This window comes from Oncorhynchus kisutch, linkage group LG15, assembly GCF_002021735.2.
Source record: "Oncorhynchus kisutch isolate 150728-3 linkage group LG15, Okis_V2, whole genome shotgun sequence".
Taxonomy (NCBI): domain Eukaryota; kingdom Metazoa; phylum Chordata; class Actinopteri; order Salmoniformes; family Salmonidae; genus Oncorhynchus; species Oncorhynchus kisutch.
Genome location: NC_034188.2, coordinates 47917894 through 47943108, shown reverse-complemented (window position 1 = coordinate 47943108; position 25215 = coordinate 47917894). Strand labels below are relative to the sequence as shown.

The following is a 25215-nucleotide window of genomic DNA, read 5'->3' as shown; positions in this document are numbered from 1 at the left end:
TCCCTGGGAGCCCAGCCATCAGAGCAGGGCCTCTTTGACCTCTGACCCCTATCCAGACCACTGTAATGTTCTCCTGGTCTCCCATGGGTTGGTTATGTTGGAGTCCAGTTCATTTCACGTGACCTTTCTGAGTTTGTTGAACTTACAATCTTTTTGAGTTCATATACTGTACATCGACTCTAAAACGGATCCATAGTTTACTTTTGATACTGTGTACAGTAGTTAACATCATAGATACTAAGAGACGATGTACATGCTCTTATAGAGGTTATATCCACATGATGAGTTTTCTCTCTGAATCAGTTCCTCTGTCTTTCCCTGGACACAGAGTTAGCAGCAGATCTGAGATCAGTTTGGGCTCATCATACTATATGTCTGGGATCCAATTGACAGATTGACAGCCCAGTTCACTATGAGCTAGTCATCTTCACAAGCTGTGTCTCTCCAGAGATTACATAAACTCAGCAATAAAATAAACGTCCTCTTTATTTTCAGCAAACTTAACATGTGTAAATATTTGTATGAACATAACAAGATTCAACAACTGAGACGTATCCTGAACAAGTTCCACAGACATGTGACTTAACAGAAATTGAATAATGTGTCCCTGAACAAAGGGGGGTCAAAATCAAAAGTAACAGTCAGTATCTGGTGTGGCCACCAGCTGCATTAAGAACTGCAGTGCATCTCCTCCTCATGGACTGCACCAGATTTGCCAGTTCTTGCTGTGATATGTTACCCCAGCAAGGCACCTGCAAGTGTGATGTTTGGATGTACCAATCCTGTGCAGGTGTTACACGTGGTCTGCCAATGCGAGGATGATCAGCTGTCCGTCCTGTCTCCCTGTAGCGCTGTCTTAGGCGTCTCACAGTACGGACATTGCAATTTATTGCCCTGGCCACATCTGCAGTCCTCATGCCTCCTTGCAGCATGCCTAAGGCACGTTCACGCAGATGAGCAGGGACCCTGGGCATCTTTCTTTTGGTGTTTTTCGGGGTCTGTAGAAAGGCCTCTCATGGTATCGTAAGTTTTCATAACTGTGACCTTAATTGTCTACCGTTTGTAAGCTGTTAGTGTCTTCGCATGGGAAACAGTGTTTAAACCCTTTACAATGAAGATCTGTGAAGTTATTTGGATTTTTACGAATTATCTTTGAAAAACAGGGTCCTGAAAAAGGGTTGTTTCTTTTTTTTCTGCTGAGTTTACAAGAGCCTTGAAGTCTGGCATGATGCAAGACTATTCAAACTATGATGTCCAAACACAGGGGTGTCCCTGAAGATTGCCTTTTTTTTAAGCCTGTTGGAGACACTTTTTAAAAAGATGGCATGAATTATATTTGCTGAGACTAGTTCCAGTGCTGGGTCTGCTATCTGTATAAAAGAGGGCTCAGTGCACACACACAAACACAGCCCTTTGTCGGGTCCTTTTCGGGAGGAGATGGAGAGGACTCGGCCACACATACAGTAAGTCAGGGCTCAGCTCAGACACCCAGCCATAGAGATGGAGAAGAGAGAACACCTATCTTTGCTATGATAATCTCTCCAAGGGGCAATCTGCTGTTTACCAAAACTGAACATTGTCCCTTTAACCCATTTTAAAATGGAGAAAGACCTCGATGGCACTGCCCATGCTATAACAAGCTGTGTAGCAAGTCTACCCTCTATCCAACTCCATGCACCCAGCACCTCTACAATAAAGCTTACCGTATGCTTCCCAGTCAAAAGAGTTCACGGATATATTACACAACATTTTTCTTATGTTTGTTCATTTAGGTGTTCGGCAGCGTTCAGCAGGGTTTTTCCCGGCTGTTTGAGCACACAACATTTTTTTCTTGAGGCTTGTCGAAATTCGGTAGCCAAAGTTTATGCCCCTTCATCAGTGATTGGTCAAAAGCAGGGATTCTTCAATTAAGTGTTTGTTGTCATTCAACAACAGACGACTAGTTTTCATGCACATTTCATTTGAGAAATACTGCACCAAACATCTTAGTTACATCTAAAACTTCCTCGGCAAAAACGTCAAAAAGAATTACAGATTTCTTGACTTATCTTAGATTCATTCGGACTATTTTGAGGAAGGGTACCTCAAGAGGGACAAACCGTAATATTGCCACTTTTTTCTAGTTTTTCAAGCAAAGGTATTGTAAGGGAGTATGCAAGGGAGTATTTACTTCGCCTAGCCGAGTTTTGCTAGGAGCAAACCAAACCTATGTATGCAGACACCTTCAGGGGAGTGAGAGCGCCAAAGGTTTCGAACTGTGTCTTGTAATCGTGAGTTAGTACCTAGGTGATCCTAGAACTAATATACACAGAGCCAGGGGTTTTCCCTGACAATGTGATCTGGTCAGAATCAACTCTGGGCTCAAGTTAGCCCCTGCCTGTGTAGTTAAACAGGCCCTACTACTACTACAATATACTGCTGGACTGTTATGTTGCTATCACAACACAGGTATCAACAGTAGAGTTGAGGTTGAATGTCATTACTGAGTCTAGTACATTTATGATATGATGAAAGGAGACATAGAAACAGGACATCCTCCCTGTCTACGTCCCATATGACAGCCAATTCCCTAACTGCATAGTGCACTACTTTTGACCAGAGCCCTATGGGCCCTGTTCAAATGTAGTGCACTATGTAGTGGTAATAGCGTGCCTTTTGGAACGCAGACCGTCTCTCTTTCTGCCTGGAGGCTTTTAAGTGTAGTCTTCTCCCTCTTGATATCCCTAATGGAAGACATCCCCCCCCCCCCGACTGTCTGTGGGGGGAGAGAGAAATGGGGAAGGCAGAATGAGGGGAGTAGAGGAGGGCGGGGAGAAAGAGCAAGTAAGCAAAGTTGAGAGGTTGGAAATCCCGCTCATCGCTCATGGAACGATGCTTGTGGTCCAGCCTTCCATGTCCTTTCAAACAGCGGCGCTAACGCTCAGCGCTCACAGGGGGGAAAACTGCCGCTCCTAACTGGATTCATTCTTCAAAATCACGATTTAACATGCATCTATTTGTATGACTAGCTGGACCTGCCACTTGGTTTTGAAGTATTGAAACAAATCCATGCATACAGGTGCAATCCTGTTTCCATTGATAATCCTTGATGTTTCGACAACTTGATTGGAGTCCACCTGTGGTAAATTGAATCGATTGGACATGATTTGGAAAGGCACACACCACTCTATATAAGGTCCTACAGTTGACAGTGCATGTCAGAGCAAAAACCAAGCCATGAGGTCAAAGGAATTGTCTGTAGAGCTCCAAGACAGGATTGTGTCGAGGCACAGATCTGAGGAAGGGTACCAAAAAAAAAATCCACTAATTGAAGGTCCCCAAGAACACAGTGGTCTCCATCATTCTTAAATGGAAGAAGTTTGGGACCACCAAGACTCTTCCTAGAGCTGGCCGCCCGGCAAAACTGAGCAATCGGGGAAGGGCCTTGGTCAAGGAGAATGATCAAGAACTCAATGGCCACTCTGACAGAGTTCCTTTGTGGAGATGGGAGAACCTTCCAGAAGGTCAACCATCTGTGCAGCACTCCACCAATCAGGCTTTTATGGTAGAGTGGCCAGACAAAAGCCACTCCTCAGTAAAAGGCACATGACAGCCCACTTGGAGTTTGCCAAAAGGCATCTAAAGGACTCTCAGACCATGAGAAACAAGATTCTCTGGTTTGATGAAACCAAGATTGAACTCTTTGGCCTGAATGCCAATTGTCACGTCTGGAGGAAACATGGCACCATGTTTTTCAGCTGCAGGGACCGGGAGACTAGTCAGGATCAAGGAAAAGATTAACGGAGCAAAGTACTGAAAGATCCTTGATGGACACCTGCTCCAGAGTGCTCAGGACCTCAGACTGGGGTGACGGTTCACCTTCCAACAAGACAATGACCCTACGCACACAGTCAAGACATCACAGGATTGGCTTCGGGACAAGTCTCTGAATGTCCTTGAGTGGCCCAGCCAGAGCCCGAACTTGAACCCAATCGAACATCTCTGGAGACCTGAAAATAGCTGTGCAGCGACACTCACCATCCAACTTGACAGAGCTTGAGAGGGTCTGCAGAAACTAATGGGAGAAACTCCCCAAATACAGGTGTGCCAAGCTTGTAGCGTCATACCCAAGAATCGAGGCTGTCATTGCTGCCAAAGGTGCTTCAACAAAGAGATGTTTCAGTAAAGAGTCTGAATACTTACGTAAATGTGATGTTTCAGTTTGTTTTGTTTCAAAAAAAATTGAAAAACCTATTTTTGCTTTGTCATTATGGGGTGTTGTGTGTAGATTGATGAGTCAATGTAATCCTTTTTAGAATACTGCTGTAACGTAACAACATGTGGAAAAAGTGAACGGATCTAAATAGTTTCGGAATGCATTGTAAACACTCTAAATAGGTCAGGAGCCAGACATGGAGCCTAAGATGGAACAAACATGAATTATTTAGCCTATATTATTTCAAGGCTATAGCCTACAAAGAAATACATTGAGAAGCATTTGCGAGTGCGACACAATAAGCTGGTACGTACATAAATTCTCAGCAATGAAACATTTTGTTATATTAAATCATTAAAGTCTATAAATTGCAAATATAGTGACTTACTTGTAATGAAATACAAATTAATTGAAAAATTACTTATTAGTGCCTTAGAAACACGAGTTTGGCCAGTCTGTGGCTTCAGGCTCATGTGATGTGGTGCCTGCAAAGCCGGAGAATACCCTTCCCACACTTGCAGAGCCACTGTGGATGCTAAACACCCTTTTGGCTAGTCTTAGGTTTTTAGGCAAAATAACCCAATCAAAACGGAAAGCTCCTTGAATCTGGGAATATACCAGGCCTACTGAACCAAAACCAATGATGGCCTATTATATAGATAATAGAACAAAAATGAACGAAACTTTTAAGAGATCAGATTTTTGGTTGATGCATACTTTGCTACAATGACACACTTAGTATTCTAACCACCGCCTTCCTTTTAGCATGTGCACGTAGTAAGTACACCGTCATGCTTGCTATAGCAGCACACAAGTAGACTACAGATGCATGCTGAGCCAGGGCATGCCCTGAGCTTGTGAAGTGACAACTACTGGAGCGATATTAGAGGACGAGAAGGCTGACGCCCCAGACTTTGGGAATCTCACTCCGCGCTGCTATGGGGGGTGATTCATGCCAGAATTAAGCCTCATGAAGCTCCTGATACCGCTCACCAAGTCACCGAGCGTCTTCCTAGCGCTATAAAATAACGCCATGAATTACTGTCAGTGGAGACAAGTTTGTGTCTAAGGAGTCAAACTGCCGACGCGTTCACGTCACGTGTAAAGTTATTATGAATGATCTTACCATGAAAGCCTTAAAAACATCTACATGTGTTACGTGTTAGTTTAAGTGTGCTTAGTTCATCAATTTCAGTTGTTGATTTAGCTAAAATAGGCCTATCACCTCGATTCAAAAATTATTAGGCTAGTTGATATCGCAGCCACCATTGTTGTGTAGATAAGCCTATTTCTCACATCAATACAAACACAAGGGATTCTTGGTAGCCTAGTGGTTAGTGTTGGGCCAGTAACCAAAAAGGTTGCTAGATTGAATCCCAAAGCTGACAAACTTTTTTTGTCGTTTTGCCCGAGCAAGGCTGTCAACCCATTGTTCCCTGGGCGACGAATATGTGGATTTCGATTAAGGAGGCCCCCGCACCGCTCTGATTCAGAGGGGTTGGGATGAATGCATTCAGTTGTACAACTGACTAGCTATCCCACTTTCCTTTTCTTTGTTGTGTGTAGTCTAGGTCTCTAGTGGCGCATTCAAAACAACTCGGATGTTGGCAATCTCTGACTTCCGACTTCAATGCGTTCAAGACAACTGGGAACTCTGGGTAAAATTAGCTCAGACTGGGATTTTTGCTTTGAACAGTCATCCAACTTGGAATCTCTGGCATCTTTCTCTGACCTGAAAATCACTGATGTCATGATTTTACCTTGCCCCCCCCCCACACTTTACTGGATTAACAGACACATTTACTGTCACCATGCAATCCTTTGTCTATACATTTCTGTGGAAAGCAGGGTTCAAATTGAGGGAGTATGTGAGGATATAGGCCTTGTTAAAGAGACGTGCAAAAGAATATGCTACCACTTGTTTGCTTAGCCATAGCAACAGTCCAGATTTTATAAAGCGATCTAGGCTACAACAATGATAAACTCCAGATTATTTCCACAGTCTACTAGCCTATCGAAGGTCTTGCGCAGCCTTAACATCCCAGGAAAATGTGGTTGGTTTATTAAATGCTCTGCAATGTAGAGCTATACCTAATAAAAAATACCAAAAAGTTAGAATTGGTATGGATCTATGCGTAGACCAAACAGTTTAACAGATAAAAACATTTATTATTCAGGAGAATCCCATTGAATCAGGCTATTCATTTCAGTGCAGTTGCTTTCTTACGCATATCTTTAGACTAAACGGAACCAAAAACACCCCAGCCTGTATTGATCACAGATCATGATGAAGCATGAACATTTAAGCTGTTTTTCATTGATTTAGCCCACAGTTTCCTACACATGAAGACCTATATTTAATCTGGAGTTGACCAACAAAAGCCTGACTAGGGTCCCGACTTTCCCCCACATCATTTTACCAATTAGGCTAAATGTATTCCTATTCATTTGTATAGGCTAACCATTGTGATTAATGTTATTTACCATCTGCTGCTTTTTATGAATAAACAGGCATCAGGGTAAACATAATATAATTTCAATACCCCCCCCCCCCCCACGCACACACAGTTATTTACCTTACAGATCAAAGTTAACTGATTTCCACTCATTCATATGCAAATACATTTGATTCATACACTTTCTTGTCTGGCTGGCATGTTTTCATTTTAAATAGGCATTCCCTTACCTACACTGAAATAATTGTAGTCAATTATGATTTCAAAAAAATCATAGCACATTAGTACACCCTTGTGGTTGAATATATCTATTGTAAGTCTTATAATACAATTAATAATGTTTTACTAACAAATACCATCAAGGGATATGTTACAATTGACAATAAACACCTTGTGAAACAGCAAAATATTTGATTTAAATACACAACCATTGATATTTTTTGGGTACGTGTGTGTCAATTTACTTTCAGATTTTTTTTTTGTACACTCACATGGCAATCAGACTGAAATACAGAATTATGGTGTGTGGAATAGAGAGGAGGTGGGTCTTGTGTGGATAGGAGGTTCTGCATCTGCGTCCTCACTTGTTTTTCAACATGTTGTGGACTCAAGAGGGAAACTGCAAAGTCCAGGCGCTGCTGACCTCTTTGTTCGGAGTGTTTGCAGTGCTAGTGTTTTTAGCAAATCTGTGCAGCCCACATTATGTGCCCAGTATGATAGTTGTCTTGCTCTTTCTTAGCGGATAATGACAACTTGACAATAACAGTAGCTGATGTAATGAAAAGTTGGAGGGTGGTTGGTAATGGATCCATGTCTGGGTGTTAGGCAGAATCCCTAGGTCCTGGAGAACAGGAGTAGAGTAAAGGAACAGGGTTGGAGACAGACTTAAACAAGCAAACATACAGGTTAAATTATTCAGGTATGTAAAAAATAAAAAAAACAGTTTTTGAATTATTTCGTTTAGATGTTTGATTAGAGAGGCAATAATGTTAAAGGATACCTGTCTATAATTGTTGATGTCAGTGGGGTTCGTAAGGGATGGTCCCTGGGAAAGATGGAGAGATGAGTTGTGAGAAACTCTAGTGTGGTGTCATGACGACTGGAGTCATACACCTTAACAGTACCTACCTGGAAGTGGCGGTTACTTAATGTGACCCAGTGGTTAGCCTTAAGATTGACTATTTGGATTGACCCCTGGGCCAGTGTTGGTACTGCTGACAGCATGGCGATGCCACCCACCACAAGGCAGCAAATGCAAATAGTTATCATCTGAGATTTTTATATTCACCTGACTGGATGTTGACCCCAGCTAGGAGCGAAAGAGCACCAAGCTTTCCCGGGTCTCGCCTTCCTTTCGTCCTTCTTCCAAGCCAAGTAATTCGCCCAGATGTCGAAGCACTTGGTCCCCTTGATTCTTCTCAGGTGGCTCTCCTTTTTCTCATGTGGCCAGTCCATGTTCAGTCACACCTTGACTGATAATAGAAATAAATGCAATTATATTTCATATTGTTACAAATACATCTCTTATATATCTCTTGGAAGGCCAGAAAATACATTTACAGCGGACAATAATTTTTACCTGGTCAAAAACCTCCACATCCTTCTCAGTCCGGGCCTGAAGGTGGTCTTCGAAGGCGTTCTGATCTGGTTTCACAACTTCCACCACAAAGTATGTTATACAAAAACAGCAAATGAAAAACTCTAAGTCAATCCCCAACAATGTATACACAATAATGTTATATACACAATTGCATTGTTCACATCAGTTAACTGCTGTGGCTCCTCTCCATATAGCAGGCAATAGAGTGAATACTCTGGAGGCCTGGACACTGCTGTGTTGTCTGCAAAGACAACAAACGGGGACTGTACTATCAGTGTCAATTTCGGAGAGAAAAAACTCCTATAAAACGCCTATGCAAAACAATGCTACAACCATTACATTAAGCTGACATGGACTAAAACCAACTAGGCTAAAGGTAACTACTATAGCTCTTAGCCAAGCTAAATTTGGTTAGCATCAAGCTAGCGAACTGTTAAACAATTTTTTTTATACAAATATTAACACATTTTATCGTGACATCGCATATTTACATATTACCTCAAGTAAACTGAGTCTGGACGCCATGTTGATCCTTTCTTGTTCATGTAAACCATTAGCAATCTAGCCTAACTCCATTAGCTTACTTACAATGGAGGAAAATACCAACCAGTTTTTCAGTCAGTTAAAACTGCCTTCAAACATCAAACTCACAGACTATGTAATTAACCATGTTACCTCAATATTTTGAGTCATATTGCATTTTCGCACATTACATACCTGAATTAATAGGGTAAAATGATAAGATGGAGAAACATTAGTTTTCAGAACTAGTCATTTTCCATAATGAAGAAGAAATGTTAAATATCTCTCTAACTCACTTCATTGGCGTCACAGCTCCCCTAGCAGCAGTAATTATATACATACATTAAATTCAAATACTTGGGAGGCAAAATAAACCAAATAAACTTCAAAAATATCACCATACATGTGTGTCACAAACACATGGCATATGCTTGAGTACCACCTTGACATCTCTGATCTTCTTGCCTCAGTAAATTAATGCTAGAGCATTAGTAGCCAGGATTAGGGATTTCGAATCTAATCAAACCTTATTTGTCACATGCGCCGAATACAAGTGTAGACCTTACCGTGAAATGCCTACTTGCAAGCCCTTAACCAACAGTGCAGTTTTTTTTATACACGGTACCGTGATAGCTGCGCCACTCGGGAGTCCCAAGCATGTCTTTTTTGTTGGTCCTGTCAGTGTTGAGTGATCACACGTGCCTCAGCACACACAGGCTACTTTGCCTGCTTGCAAATGTGTGCTAAAAGTGGGGATATTTCATAGTATTTCTGATTATCTTAACTCACCACCACCACCAATTAACTTTATTTTCACAGATATCCACAGAACCACGACTGCAATATAGGCCTACACTCAGATAAAAAGGTACTATCTACAAACGAATTGGATTATTCTGCTGTCCCCATAGGAGAACCCTTTTTGGTTCCAAGGAGAACCCCTTCTGTGGCTAGGTAGAACCATTTTGGGCTCCATTCCACAGAGGGTTCTACCTGGAACCAAAAAGTTCTCTCCTTTGATGACAGCCAAAGAACCCTTTTGGAACCCGTAACCTTTCTGAGTGTACCGAACAAGTTTAGCCTGTTAAGTTTACACCATTTGATTCTGTACTCTGCCTGGTATTCAAGATAACATGCAACATAGCACCACCACCTTTGGAAGGTTTTTGTCAACCTCTGCGACTTAAATCGCAGTGTTCCAAGAACCTCCACCAGGGGTGACTGTAGTATCCTCAAACGGACAAAAAGGAGACACAAGAGGCACCCCCACACTCATTTTAGATCCCAAGGGGTCTTTATTTTCATACCGTATGCTCTCACTCGTATCACTATCTCCTTTGCCATCTTCTCAAGTCTTTATTTGGAACTCCATCCATCCACACACACTATAGCATCTCGCTTAGATTTCTCACATTTTAGGCATCCAGCTGAGGCCTTGGATGGATCATGTTACACTGAGATGGGCACAGGGGTATATGTACAATCATTTTTAGTAGTTGAACAGGAGAAGAGGATGTGGTTACTTGTGGAGGGAGAGCAGTGAGGGTGGTGGGTTGAGCACCTGCAGTGAAGCCGATTTGTCTTTCTCGTCACATCTTGACTAAAAGAGATTTAGAGATTTAGAAATTAGTTTAACATTGCCATGGTTCAACAGCTGAAAAGCCGTCATTAACATACTACCAGAGATAGCAATATATTCAGTATTCACTGAATGAAGTAGCCTACCCATCCCCACTTACAATTGTCTTCATCAATTAAATAAATTATACTATAGCACACTCAATTACATGATTATTGTAGGCTATAGACTACTCCTGTATCTACCTTGTACAAAACTTAATCAATTAATGAAATAGAGTACCCATCCACATTTACAATATAATTGGTCAGTTAGATAAATAATACTAGCACATACATTTATATTGTTGTAGAATAGGCTACTGCTGTATCCACACTATATTAGGATACTGTTGTGATATTGTCAGGCATGATTTTAGGTATTCGATCGAAGTTGTTCCTCGTTTCCCTAAAGTGAAAAATAGTTATTTAATTTACAATTGAATTAATCCATTAAATAAATAATACTAGCACATCAAATTACGTTATTGTACACTAGCCTACCCCCACTATCGACACAGTAAATAACATTGCCTACGTGCTTTCGACAATACGTTATCAACAAACATTTGCCTAAATACAGTAGGCCTAAAAATTTCCTAACGATATCACAACTTAAGTATAGCCTACTTACTCCTCAACTGGATCAAGTACATCTTGGTAATTATTTTCATAGTCTCTAATGAAACTATTTGGGGACGACACTCGAAAATCCCTTCTGCAGCTTTAAAAAAACAACAACAAATGAATGGCTGTGTCGCCGCCGAGCTCTCAAATACCGTGCCAGTCGCTCACTCTATGAACGGTCACTGCAATCCGGATTCCTTGGAACGTCCTTACCCTAAACTAACACTAAATTTAACCATTTTAACATTTAGACTTGATAGAGGTATGGACATCCCAATGATTCCGAATAGCTCAGACCCTCTAGGAAAGTCTATGAACTGCTCTATTCGACTGAAGGGACATCCCAAGGATCCCGAATAGCACCTATGAACTCATCTGAAAGCCGTGGACACAAAACTGATGTGGAACTGGTAACAACACAGTCTATGATTGGCTAACAACAGCTAGATCTGTATACAATGAGAGAACATATCATAACATGCCATTAGGTGTTGAGGGAGAGACAGATTATATACACATTGGGCATCATCTTTTCTAGGCCATTAGCGATAACAGGAAATACACACGCCGTAGGCTACACTATAGTTCAAGTTGGCTACCACGGAATGTCTACTTGCACGGGAAAAATTGTACGTTTCAACATTTATGGTTGAGATTGAATTCATATAAATATAAACTATGCACATTATGACTTTCATTAACACGTGATACAGGCGTCACGCAGACATTAGTAAGGCGTTGGTATCATGTCAGGTGGTACGGTGGCCTAGGCTTATATATGTCCCTTATCACCCCCCATACACTACAGTCAAATTGGGCACGCTCAGCTCCTCGTTCCGGTCCAGCTCCGCTCAGCTCACATACTCTGGTGGGGAGTAGACTAGAACAGTCGGGAGGCTTATTTCCAGTGGTGGTGGGGGGGCAGATAAGGCTGGGCGATATATCTCATTTTCGATTAATTCGAATGTATGGTGCGATATTCCAAATGCCTGTATCGCAAGAATCAGGGTTTTGTTATTTTTCGTTTTTATGAGCGTTTATGTCCGCTTGTTGTTGTGTTGTATTTTTGCCCGTCTTTCGCTCCTCATGTGCTGGATGCACCTCCTCATTTACACCAGAGATCTGTATATAATGAAGAGATGCACTTCTCCACCCTAACAATGAGTCATTGTCCCAAAAGCGGAAAGGCTGGCAACAAGTTTCGGTCCAAATCCAAAATAAGATCATAGAAACGCATTGGGCTAATTTTGGACAGATTTTAGCTTCGCCTCTTCCTCTATGATTTGCACACACCAAGCCTATCCCCCAGCCTGTCACGCCAACAAAGTTGAGGTGTCACGCCCTGACCTTAAAGCTTTTTATGTCTCTATTTTGGTTTGGTCAGGGTGTGATTTGGGTGGGCATTCTATGTTCCTTTTTCTATGTTTTTGTATTTCTTTGTTTTGGCCGGTATGGTTCTCAATCAGGGACAGCTGTCTATCGTTACTTAACTTTTTCCCACAGGTTTTTTGTGGGTAGTTAATTTCTGTTTAGTGTTTTGCACCTTTCAGGACTGTTTCGGTTATCCCCTTTGTTATTTTGTTATAGTGTTCAGTTTTAATAAAGAAAGCATGGACACTTACCACGCTGAGCTTTGGTCCGATGATTCCTCTTCTTCAGACGACGAATACCGTTACAAGAGGACACATCTTCCTCTATGACAAGCGGTTTGAACTCTCTATTTGCGTTTGAGCTTTGGGCCCACAGAATGGACACAAAACACATTGAAACATTATTTTACTGTAATTGAGGATAAGTTATTTTCTAACAATACCCTTTTTATGTCTCAACTACTCAAATTGCGCGCAGAGCAGACACTACTAAAACGAGTTTCAATGAACATTGATTCTGGAAAATCAATGCTCAGTTTGTTGCACAGTATTGGTGTACCATGTACCGCTAGCAGCATTTTAGCCAAAAACTGTTATACTAGCTAGTCTGTTTTATAAATGAGTTTTATAAATGTGCAGAAAGCATAAAACACAATTATATAAGGAATTGGGAACTCGTTCTCATTCTGATAAAAAAAAAGTTAGGCCACTTGATTTCAACATCTGAACAAACTGGAGACAGACGGTGTGTTCATAACAATTCAACTGTTCAACCTACTTAGCTAGCAAATAGATCCTAGTTGGCTAAAATTGAAATATACAAATTGGCTGGCTAATCACTAGCACATGGGCTTGAGAGATTGTTGATGAGACCTGTGTTAATTTAGCCTAATGCCTGCTACAAGAAGCACTGCTGGAAAAAGTACTAAAAAGTCATACTTGAGTAAAAGTGAAAATTCCTTAATAGAAAAATGACTAAAGTAAAAGTGAAAGTCACCCAGTAAAATATTACTTGAGCAAAAGTCGAGAAGAATTTGGTTTTAAATTTACTTAAGTATCAAAAGTAAAAGTATTAATACTTTCAAATCCTTATTTTATGCAAACCAGACAGCATCATTTATAGTTTTTTGAGTATTTATGGATAGGCAGGGGCACACACTGACATTAATTTACAAACAAAGCATTTGTGTTTAGTTAGTCCGCCAGATTAGAGGCAGCAGAGGTGACCAGGGATGTTCTCTTGATAAGTATGTGAATTTGACCATTTTCCTGTCAAATTGTGCCCAAGTACTTTTGGGTGTGGAGTAAAAATACATGTATTTTCTTTAGGAATGTAGTGAAGTAAAAGTTGTCAAAAACATAAATAGTAGAGTACAGATACCCCCCAAAAATACTTAAGTAGTACTTTAAAGTATTTTTATCAAATTTATTTACATAGCCCTTCTTACATCAGCTGATATCTCAACGTGCTGTACAGAAACCCAGCCTAAAACCCCAAACAGCAAGCAATGCAGGTGTTGAAGCACGTTGGCTAGGAAAAACTCCCTAGAAAGGCCAAAACCTAGGAAGAAACCTAGAGGAACCAGGCTATGAGGGGTGGCCAGTCCTCTTCTGGCTGTGCCGGTTGGAGATTATAACAGAACATGGCCAAGATGTTCATAAATGACCAGCATGGTCAAATAATAGGTCTGGGACAGGTAGCACGTCTGGTGAACAGGTCAGGATTCCATAGCCGCAGGCAGAACAGTTGAAACTGGAGCAGCAGCACGGCCAGGTGGCCTGGGGACAGCAAGGAGTCATCATGCCAGGTAGTCCTGAGGCATAGTCCTAGGGCTCAGGTCCTCTGAGAGAGAGAAAGAAAGAGAGAATTAGAGAGAGCATGCTTAAATTCACACAGGACACCGGATAAGACAGGAGAAGTACTCCAGATATAACAAACTGACCCTAGCCCCCTGACACAAACTACTGCATCATAAATACTGGAGGCTGAGACAGGAGGGGTCAGGAGACACTGTGGACCCATCCGATGATACCCCTGGACAGGGCCAAACAGGAAGGATATAACCACACCCATTTTTCCAAAGCACAGCCCTCACACCACTAGAGGGATAGCTTCAACCACCAACTTACCATCCTGAGACAAGGCCAAGATCTCCGCCACGGCACAACCCAAGGGGGGGTGCCAACCCAGACAGGAAGATCACATCAGTGACTCAACTCACTCAAGTGATGCACCCCTCCTAGGGATGGCATGAAAGAGCATTAGTAAGCTAGTGACTCAGCCCCTGTAATAGGGTTAGAGGCAGAGAATCCCAGTGGAAAGAGGGGAACCGGCCAGGCAGAGACAGCAAGGGCGGTTCATTGCTCCAGGGCCTTTCTGTTCACCTTCACACTCCTGGGCCAGACTACACTCAATCATATGACCCACTGAAGAGATGAGTCTTCAGTAAAGACTTAAAGGTTGAGACCAAGTTTGCGTCTCTCACATGGGTAGGCAGACCATTCCATAAAAAATGTAGCTCTATAGGAGAAAGCCCTGCCTCCAGCTGTTTGCTTAGAAATTCTAGGGACAATTAGGAGGCCTGCGTCTTGTGACCGTGTAGCGTACGTGTAGGTATGTACGGCAGGACCAAATCAGAGAGATAGGTAAGGAGCAAGCCCATGTAATGCTTTGTAGGTTAGCAGTAAAACCTTGAAATCAGCCCTTGCCTTGCCTTGACAGGAAGCCAGTGTAGGGAGGCTAGCACTGGAGTAATATGATCAAATCCTTTGACTCTAGTCAGGATTCTAGCAGCCGTATTTAGCACTAACTGAAGTTTATTTAGTGCTTTATCCGGGTAGCCGGAAAGTAGAGCATTGCAGTAGTCTAACCTAGAAGTAACAAAAGCATGGATACATTTTTCTGAAACTGAAGTTTTATTTAGTGCTTTATCCGGGTAGCAGTAGTCTAATCTAGAAGTGACAAAAGCATGGATTAATTTTTCTGCATAATTTTTGGACAGAAAGTTTCTGATTTTTACAATGTTACGAAGATGTAAAACATCTGTCCTTGAAATATTCATCAAAAGATAGATCAGGGTCCAAACAGAGTCCTTCAGTTTTATTTGAGATTACTGTACAACCATCAAGATTAATTGTCAGATCCAACAGAAGATCTCTTTGTTTCTTGGGACTTAGAACTAGCATCTCTGTTTTGTCCGAGTTTAAAAGTAAAAGATTTGCCGGCATCCACTTCCTTATGTCTGAAACACAGGCTTCCAGGGAGAGCAATTTTGGGGCTTCACAATGTTTCATCGAAATGTACAGCTGTGTATCGTCCGCATAGCAGTGAAAGTTAACATAATTTTTCCGAATTACATCATCAGAGGTAAAATATATAGTGAAAACAATAGTGGTCCTAAAACGGAACCTTGAGGAACACCGAAATTTACAGTTGATTTGTCAGAAGACAAACCATCCACAGAAACAAACTGATATCCTTCCAACAGATAAGATCTAAACCAGGCCAGAACTTGTCCGTGTAGACCTATTTGGATTTCCAATCTCCCCAAAAGAATGTGGTGATCGATGGTATCAAATGCAGCACTAAGGTCTAGGAGCACGAGGACAGATGAGTCTTGGTCTGACGCCATTAAAAGGTAATTTACCACCATCACGAGTACAGTCTCAGTGCTATGATGGGGTCTAAAACCAGACTGAAGTATTTCATTGTTTGTTTTCAGGAAGGCAGTGAGTTGCTGCGCAACTGCTTTTTCAAAAATGTTTGAGAGGAGTGGGAGATTCGATATAGGCTGATTTTAGTTTTTTATATTTTCTGGGTCAAGGTTTCGCATTTTCAAGAGAGGCTTTATTACTGCCACTTTTAGTGAGTTTGGTACGCATCCTGTGAATATGGAGCTGTTTATTATATTCAACATAGGAGGGCCAAGCACAGGAAACAGCTCATTCAGTAGTTTAGTTGGAATAGGGTCCAGTATGCAGCTTGAAGGTTTAGAGGCTAAGACTATTTTCATCAATGTGTCAAGAGATAGAGTATTAAACAACTTGAGTGTCTCCCTTAATCCTAGGTCCTGGTGTTGTGCAAACTCAGGACAACTGAGCTTTGGAGAAATACGCAGATTTAAAGATAAGACCATAAGAAGCATTTTAGATCTGCATTTACAAAACGCAGCTAGAGATTTCTTATGCGTTTTATATTTTTGTCCTGTAGAATTCTGCGTTAACGCGGCCCCTAAGTTTTACTTGCTAGTTATCTAAGTTAGTCGCTGAATTAATAAGGTGACGGGGCATCATATTGTGTTAGCTGTCTGCTGTGTTTGAGAAGTCCAAGCCCTTTGGATGAGTTATGTTGATTTCCTTCTGTTTTTTTCCCTCTCCATTCTCGGCCCATATTCTCCTCCCCCATCTTCTCAGAGCACAGCATGCAGGCCCATTGCCCTATCCACTCTAGACTCCACACAGACACAGCGTGTTAACATGCTGCTCCAGAGCCAGTATTGTTCTTCCTTCAAACAAGCATGTGTCAAAATGTTGTTAATTTGCATAATGTCTTTCATTTACATTCGCTTGTAAATGTCCAAACTCACCAAAAAGGACATTCGGTAGCTCCTGCCTATCTATATATGTATAACTTTATGAGCTGGATTGCCGGTTTTTGCAATTCATTTATTTTTATTTGCCCTCGTTAGCATATTTAGCTAGCAGCCTTAATGGAAACTCGCTATTAGTTGTGCTAATGCTGTTAGCATTATGATAATAAACGATAATAAATGGGCTGTTTTGAGGTTTACATTTTTTGCGCCCTCTTTTGTACTAAACCGGTAATCTCGTAAATATGAAAATCTGGATACCGCCCAACCCTATCGTCATGAATGGCAGAAAGGATTCGAGACTGACTTCGGAGCGGAAAAACAACATAATTAAAAAGGGAGGAATATACAGTGAGTAAAGGAAAGTACATTTATTCAACTGTGAAGACAAACTTTGGAATTAAAAACTGCTAAATGAGTGAACTTGAGGATGAAAAGGTCACGCGACTGAGGAAAATAGTTCTGTGGTTGAGGGCAATATTGAAGTGAGTGGCAATCAGGAGCCTATTGAGAAATTAAAATTGGCTGGAATTACTAGATTAGATTATTGTTTGTTTAAAAAAAAAAAAAAATGAAATTATGAAAAATATTATTAACATTCCACCATGAGACCATAGAGGACGATTTGGTAATTTGATTAAAGGAAAGGGCAACAGTCACAGTTAACCCTGTGTTGTCTGCTGAACAGTATGCGCTACCACACATCAAAGACCTTGTCGCAGGTTTAGCTGGGGGTCAAAAGTTCCGCGAAATCGACCTCTGCCAAGCCTACTTTCAGATTCACGTGGATGAAAAGTCAAAGGAGCGGATTGTCGTACCACGTAATGGGCTCTTTAGCTAATTTCCTCTACCGTTTGGAATCGCAAGTGTGCCAGCGCTGTTCCAGAGAGCGATGGACCAGATCTTGAGTGAATTGCCAGGAGTACAATGCTACCTGGATGACATTCTCATTACTGGAAAGGACGAAGAGGACCATCTCCAACATGTATATTTGACCTTACAGAGATTGAAGGACTAGACTGCGAGTTCATCATTTGAATACATTGGACACGTCATTGAAGCTACGGGCCTCCATAAGCCTCCATCCACTTGTCAATGCTATCTTGGACAGCCCAGCTCCTCAGAATGTGAGCGAACTACGTTCTTTCCTGAGTTACTAACTATGGACGCTTTATCCCAAGCTTAGCAATGAAGCTGAAGCCACTGCATCAGTTGCTTTGTTAGGACAAAACATGGAAATGGACAGATCAATGCAGGAAGTATTTGTGAAAACCAAGGAAACACTCCTGAAATCTGAGGCATGGACACACTTTGACCAATCATTGCCCATCCAACTAGCTAGTGATGCTAGTTCGTATGGTGTGGGAGCAGTCGTGTCCCATATCATATCATGGCTTCATGTGAAGGGAAGCTGATTGTTTTTGCATCGTGAACATTGAAATGAACTACGCATCGATAAAACAAGAAGCCCTAGGCATAGTTTCTGGAGTGCGTAACTTTCACCTGTATCTATACGGGAGTTCACCCTTTTTACAGATTATCATCCACTGACAAGCATCTTTGGACCACATACTTGGATTCCATCACTTGCTGCAAGCAGAGTGCAAAGGTGGGCTTTGTTGTCAGCACACACCTACGACATCAAGTAACGCAAATCAGAACTGCACTGCTACGCAGATGGACTCTCCAGTTTAGCACTACAAGTGGTCAAACCAGAGTCACACCAAGTGGACATCTTCTTCTTCAGACAAGTGGAAAATGCACCAGTCAATTCAACACAAGTGCAGGGAAACACCACAAACGACCCGGTGTTAGCTGAAGTCATGGACATCAACATCCAAGATGTTGATGTCCATGAGGAGGAGATGTCCATCCACAGGAGATGCTCCGGAACTGAAACCTTACCTTTCCAGGAGAACTGAGCTATCAGTATAGTCCGGTTGTCTGCTGTGGGGGAGGATAGTTATCATTCCACCTTTGCTGAGGAAACCAGTGTTGCAACAGCTACACTCAGGTCATTGTGGAATGATAACCTACTTCTGGTGGCCTGGATTGGATGGAAGCATTGCGATGAAAGCGAAAACACGTTCCTCATGTCAGAAGGTTCGCAAAGTACAACTTTCACCTCTTCATCCGTGGGATTGACCGGAAGAGGCGTGGCAACTCAAACACATCTACTTCACAGTTCCATTCAAAGACTGAATGTTTCTCATGGTAGTGGATGCTCAAAGTAAGTGGCCAGAGCTTGTCATCTTGAGGTCTACTACTGCAGGGAAGACCATTGAGATGCTTGGAGGTGTTTAGTTGGTTCGGATCGCCACTCCAACTCGTTAGCAACATCGCAGCTACTGTCCCAAGAATTGGCTACAAGCCTACAGGTGAATGGCGTACAGCACATCAGGTCTGCACCATAGCATCCATCTGCCAACGGGCTGGCGGAGAGGATCATAGAGACCATGAAACATTTAAAGTGTCTCAGGATCAAGGGACACTGCACCAATGCTTGAACAGCTTCCTAAGTATCCTACAGGAATACACCTCACACAACCACTAAGGCTTCGCCTGCATCGCAACTACTCCTGAAGAGATAGCTACACACAAGCTTCGACATACATAAACCTAAGAACGCAAATGAGACAGTACAATACTACAGTTTACTATAGAATGCTACGGTACTTACTATATAATTCTGTAATAAACTGTAGTATACTGTAGAATACTATACTCCACACTAGTATTCCTCGATCATAGTAGTTCTTAGTATTGCATTTTGTAGTATACTGTAGAATACTATAGTAAATACTGAAGTATTATCCACAAAAAAACATTGTAGTAAATACTACAGAAATGTCTGCAAAAACACTAGATTGTTTTAGCTATAGTAAATACTACAGCATTTAATTTGCCATCCCCTGCCCATTCCCCTCCCAATTCGTGCCACCCATAAGTGAGAAACCTACATTCCCAGTATAGACCATATATTGTGTTCCCTACAGGTTATAGAATAGAGCAGAAGCTCTGAACTACGTTCAGAACCCAGTCCTTGCCTACCTGTTATGGAAAATGTGCTATTTTAGTATTTCTCCAGTATGTTTCCTCAAGGACAAAGCCCACCACTTCTATATCAAAGATAATTAAATGAAAACACTTTAGTAAATACTACAGTAATGTCCCTAAAAACTACAGTATACTATAGTCTGCAAAAACACTACAGTAAAACCTACAGTATACGACAGTCCACAAAACCAATGCAGTAATTACTATAGTAACGGACCAAAGGATGAGGTTGTATATAAAGGTTGTATGGCCACTTCAGTCCCCACAAGACTACAGTGAATACTGTACGTAAAGTCTGCAAAAACACTACAGTGAATACTATAGTACTTAGGTACCGTACCTACCTTAGTTGTATGCGCAAAGCGTCATGGGTGTTGAATGTTGAACTGATCAGTGGTGGATAAAGTACTCAATTGTAATACTTGAGTAAAAGTAAAGATAACAGAATAGAAAATGACTCAATTAAAGTGAAAGTCACGGAGTACGACTTCGGTATTTTTACCTAGTTACTCTACACCACTGGAACTGATCCCCGTCTCCCGTCCCATCATTATTGAATTGTTATAAAGACGTGGTTATGAAGCCCACGAGACATGTTAATCACATACATTGCCAAAGCAAACACAAAGAAACATATCAAATATCTCTCTCCCTCACAGGAAGCTGTACAAGGCGGAGAAGTTGCCCTCCCACTCCTTTGAGATTGATCATGAAGACGTGGACAAGGATGAGGTCAGGCCTGTTTTCATGGATCCTATTCCCTTTCAATTCACTACTTTTGAACAGGGCCCATATGGCTCTGGTCAATAGTATTGCACTGTATAGGGAATAGGGTGTCATTTGGGACGTAGCCTGAGTATGATGAATAGTCAGAGGCCATTGATTAGCCCTACTGTTAAACTGTCATAATGCACGTCTGCTCGCATATTTCTACTCTGTTGTTTTTGGTTTAGGGACATTGCGTAGAAGCTTTATTCAATTGAGTTCAACTGAGCCAGAATCAATGACTCTCCAAAAACAATATCCTCTATGGCTCCTCCAGCTTCGGCTCTGTTACAGCAGGTGTATGTTCATGACAAATTAGGCATCATAGAATGAAATGGAACAAAGTATCTTATTGCATGTCAATGGCAGACATATATTTAGACCTTGGTTATTGAGACATAGTTGGTCCCAAATGACACCCTTTGTAGTGCACTACTTTTGACCAGAGCCCTATAAAGTTAGATTGCCTAAAAGTAGTGCATTTCATAGAGAATAGTTTGTCATGTGGGATGTACCCATCGAGCCTGATTTGAAGATGTCTGTTTTGGTTTTTGCAGGACACAACATCTTTGTCCTCGTCTAAAGGAGGGTGTGGAGGAGGAGGGATCGGTGTGTTCCGATCGGGATGGCTCTATAAAGGGAACTTCAATAGCACTGTCAACAACAGCATCACTGTTCGGGTGAGGAAGTGTGTCACAGACTCCCCAACAATACCCCCCCCCCCCCCCCCTCTCTCAATTAACTTTTTTTCAAATGGCTTTATTGGCATGGGGAACACACTATATATTGAAAGTATGTACCCCTTCAAATTAGTGCATTTGTCTATTTCATCCACACCCGTTGCTGACAGGTGTATACAATCAAGCACACAGCCATGCAATCTCCATAGACAAACATTTGCAGTAGAAAGGCCTTACTGAAGAGCTCAGTGACTTTCAATGTGGCACCATCATAGGATGGTGTAAAGCTCGCTGCCATTGGACTCTGGACCAGTAGAAATGTGTTCTCTGGAGTGACAAATCACGTGTCACCATCTGAAAGTCCGACGTGCGAATCTGGGTTTGGCGGATGCCAGGAAAACGCTACCTGCCCCAATGCATAGTGCCAACTGTAAAGTTTATTGGCGGTGGAATAATGATCTGGGGATGTTTTTCATGGTTTGGGCTAGGCCCTTAATTCCAGTTTTGGGAAATCTTAACGCTACAGCATACAGTGACATTCTAGACGATTCTGTGCTTCCAACTTTGGGGCAACAGTTTGGGGAAGGCCTTTTCCTGTCTCAGCATGACAATGCCCCTGTGCACAAAGCGAGGTCCATACAGAAATGGTTTGTTGAGTTATTTATTTTTTTATTTTTTGAGTTTTGTTGGTTTGTGTGGAGGAACATGACTGGCCTGCACAGAGCTCTGACCTCAACCCCATCGAACACCTTTGGGATGAATTGGAATGCCGACTGCGAGCAATATCCGTGCCCGACCTCACTAATGCTCTTGTGGTTAAATGGAAGCAAGTCACCGCAGCAATATTCCAACATCTAGTGGAAAGCCTTCCCAGAAGAGTGGAAGCTGTTATAGCAGCAATGTTCCAACATCTAGTGGAAAGCCTCCCCAGAAGAGTGGAGGCTGTTATAGCAGCAATGTTCCAACATCTAGTGGAAAGCCTTCCCAGAAGAGTGGAGGCTGTTATAGCAGCAATGTTCCAATATCTAGTGGAAAGCCTTCCCAGAAGAGTGGAGGCTGTTATAGCAGCAATGTTCCAACATCTAGTGGAAAGCCTTCCCAGAGGAGTGGAGGCTCTTTTAGCAGACCAACTCCATGTTAATGCCCATGATTTTGGAATGAGATGTTCGACGAGCAGGTGTCCACATACTTGTTGTAGTGTATGTTTACATTGCCACAGCAAGTGAAATAGATTACAAACAAAAGTGAAATGTTCTGTCTCTCGTGCTGTCTCTTTGATGCCTGTCTTCCTCTCGCTCTACCTCTTGTTCTCTCTGTCTGTCTCTCTCTCTCTCTGATGCCTGTACTCCTCTCTTTGGCGTTTCTTCCACTCTCCCCACCATCTTTTGCTTTTACCTCGTCGTAGGACTTTTTCCTACTACATTCCTCTTTCTCGCAAACACACATTTCTTGATTCTCTCTTCTTTCTATCGTCTCACTCTTTTCCTGGTCTCCATCTCAGCCTCTCCCTCCCATTCTGTCTTCTGTAAAAGCAGACTCTTAGTTAGACCGGCCCTGCAGGGTCCTGGCACTTTTTTATGACCTCATCAGTCCCCCATGGCTTTAAGTTATGGCCTGTCTCTTCTAAAGAGACTTTGTGTTCATGTAGAGCACCACTAGCCCAGGCCATGTCCAATTTACTGTCACATAGTCAGTGGTTGGGTCCCAAATGGCACCCTGTTCGCTATGTAGTGCACTACTACTTACCTTTATACAGAGCCCACCCATAGGGCCCTGGTCAAAAGTAGTGCACTTTATAAGGGAATAGTGTGCCATTTGGGACAGAACCTCAGATTATTGTCTGAGTTAGGGTAACTACGTCTTTATTGCCTGTAATTGATTTTGATGGGGTTGTATTTTTATTTTGACGTCCTTGTAGTCGTTCAAGAGGAGGTACTTCCAGCTGACACAGCTGACTGATAACTCCTACATCATGAACTTTTACAAAGATGAGAAGATCTCCAAAGAACCCAAGGGCTGCATCTTCCTGGACTCGTGTACCGGTGTGGTTCAGGTGGGTAGACGATGATAGTCCCAATAGACTGTGAAATTTGATTTGCACACACATGCACGCATTCGGACACACACACACACACACACTCACACTCACACTCACACTCACACACACAGATTGACACACTTTCTATCTGTAGAACGCCACAGGCACACATTAAAACCGGTTCCCTATAGACTGTCCAATCGAGGAGCTCGGAGTGTTGCAACTTTGCCTAGATAAGACTCTTGAGAGGAAATAAACAGAAGAAAAAAAAAATTCATACGCTCTAAAAGATTATTTCTCTCACAGATTTGTTTACCACCCTGTTTGTGAGCATTTCTCATTTGCCAAGATAATCCATCCACCTGACAGGTGTTGCATATCAAGAAGCTGATTAAACAGCTGAGGAGTATTTCTGTCTGTACTAAAGCCCTTTTGTGGGGGAAACCTCATCCTGATTGGGTGGGCATGGCTCCCCAGGCCCACCCATGGCTGCACCCATGTGAAATCCATAAATTAGGGCCTAATTCATGTATTTCAATTGACTGATTTCCTTATATGTACTGTAACTCAGAAGAATCTCATAAATTGTTGGATGTTGCGTATATTTATTTGTTTAGTATAGGTGTAGTCAGGTCTATAAATGCAGCAGGAAGGCTACCAAAGAACTCTTATTAACTGCGTCCCAACTGCATCCCTATTCCCTACATAGTGCACTACTTATGACCAGAGCCCTATGGGTTATTGTAACACAATGTTACAATACGGATACGATATGGTAAGATACGATAGGAGATTTCACAGACGCAACTAGTCGTGCACTACCCAAATGCACAAAATTCACTAATTTACTGACTTGTCTGTCAAAGTATGAGCGAACTAACACTAACCAAAACACCCCCTGTAGAACAACCGTCTGAGGAAGTATGCCTTTGAGCTGAAGATGAACGAGGTGACGTACTTCGTGCTGGCGGCAGAGAGCGAGCAGGACATGGAGGAGTGGATCAGTACCTTGACCCGGATCCTCCAGATCAGCCCCAATGACGGCCCCACCCCACTGACGCAGCTGGACCGTAAGAATGTAGACCTCATCGACACACGGCAAGGTGAGTACTCTGGACCTCCATACAGATTCAGGATCAGCTTCCCCTCCCCCAATCCTAACCGTTACCATTAGTGGGGAAAATGCTAAACTCACCCAAGATCAGCGTCTAGATGCAACTTCACCCTACATCTACTCTGGACTTGGTTCCGGTTTATTAGGACTCAGTGTAGTAAAACCTTTCGCAACGGATAATGAGAAAAAGGGTTTCCTATTTTGACGAGTCCCGATAGTACCTCACTCCATTTTGAATCGTTTTTGTTCTGTGTGCCTACTGAACACGAACCCTGATGATGAGAAGAGACACACTCATCGTAACGTGTCCTGAAAACAAGACTTGAAACAACATCTTAAGGAAGATGTTCCCTGACTGTTTGCTGTCTCCCAAAAGTGATTTTTTTTTAAATGATGTAGTATCACTGAGTTTCATAGAAAATAACTTATGGGAGCAGCAAATGCTGAGTGGACATATTCCTTAAAAAAAAACTTAGATCCTGACACCTAAGCCTCATAGCCCCAGAGCGGGAGAGGAAAGAGTAGAGGAGTTTAGAATATAGATTAGAATATGCCCAACAGAACCCTAGCCTGGTTCCAGATCTG

General features: G+C 42.1%; 1 protein-coding gene and 1 long non-coding RNA gene across 14 annotated transcripts in view; one reads left to right on the top strand and one right to left on the bottom strand.

Moving 5' to 3' along the window:
• LOC109905365 (dedicator of cytokinesis protein 10) overlaps positions 1 to 25215 on the top strand; it is a 163209-nt gene that overhangs the window by 73633 nt on the left and 64361 nt on the right. For all 11 annotated transcript variants that reach the window (XM_031790399.1, XM_031790398.1, XM_031790396.1 and 8 more), the window contains exons 5-8: positions 20693 to 20765; positions 21356 to 21478; positions 23397 to 23531; positions 24421 to 24619. In XM_031790399.1, the coding sequence (XP_031646259.1) occupies positions 20693 to 20765; positions 21356 to 21478; positions 23397 to 23531; positions 24421 to 24619 (530 nt within the window). The remainder of the gene's footprint in view (positions 1 to 20692; positions 20766 to 21355; positions 21479 to 23396; positions 23532 to 24420; positions 24620 to 25215) is intronic.
• LOC109905367 (uncharacterized) lies at positions 4972 to 9674 on the bottom strand. Of its 3 annotated transcripts, none has more exons than XR_002257263.2 (5): positions 8969 to 9674; positions 8231 to 8307; positions 7940 to 8123; positions 7652 to 7696; positions 4972 to 7492 (listed from the first exon to the last, which is right to left on the bottom strand). It is a non-coding gene; the product is annotated as an uncharacterized LOC109905367 (long non-coding RNA). The 3 variants fall into 3 exon arrangements; XR_004203074.1 differs by having other exon boundaries at positions 9340 to 9672; XR_004203073.1 differs by having other exon boundaries at positions 8231 to 9662.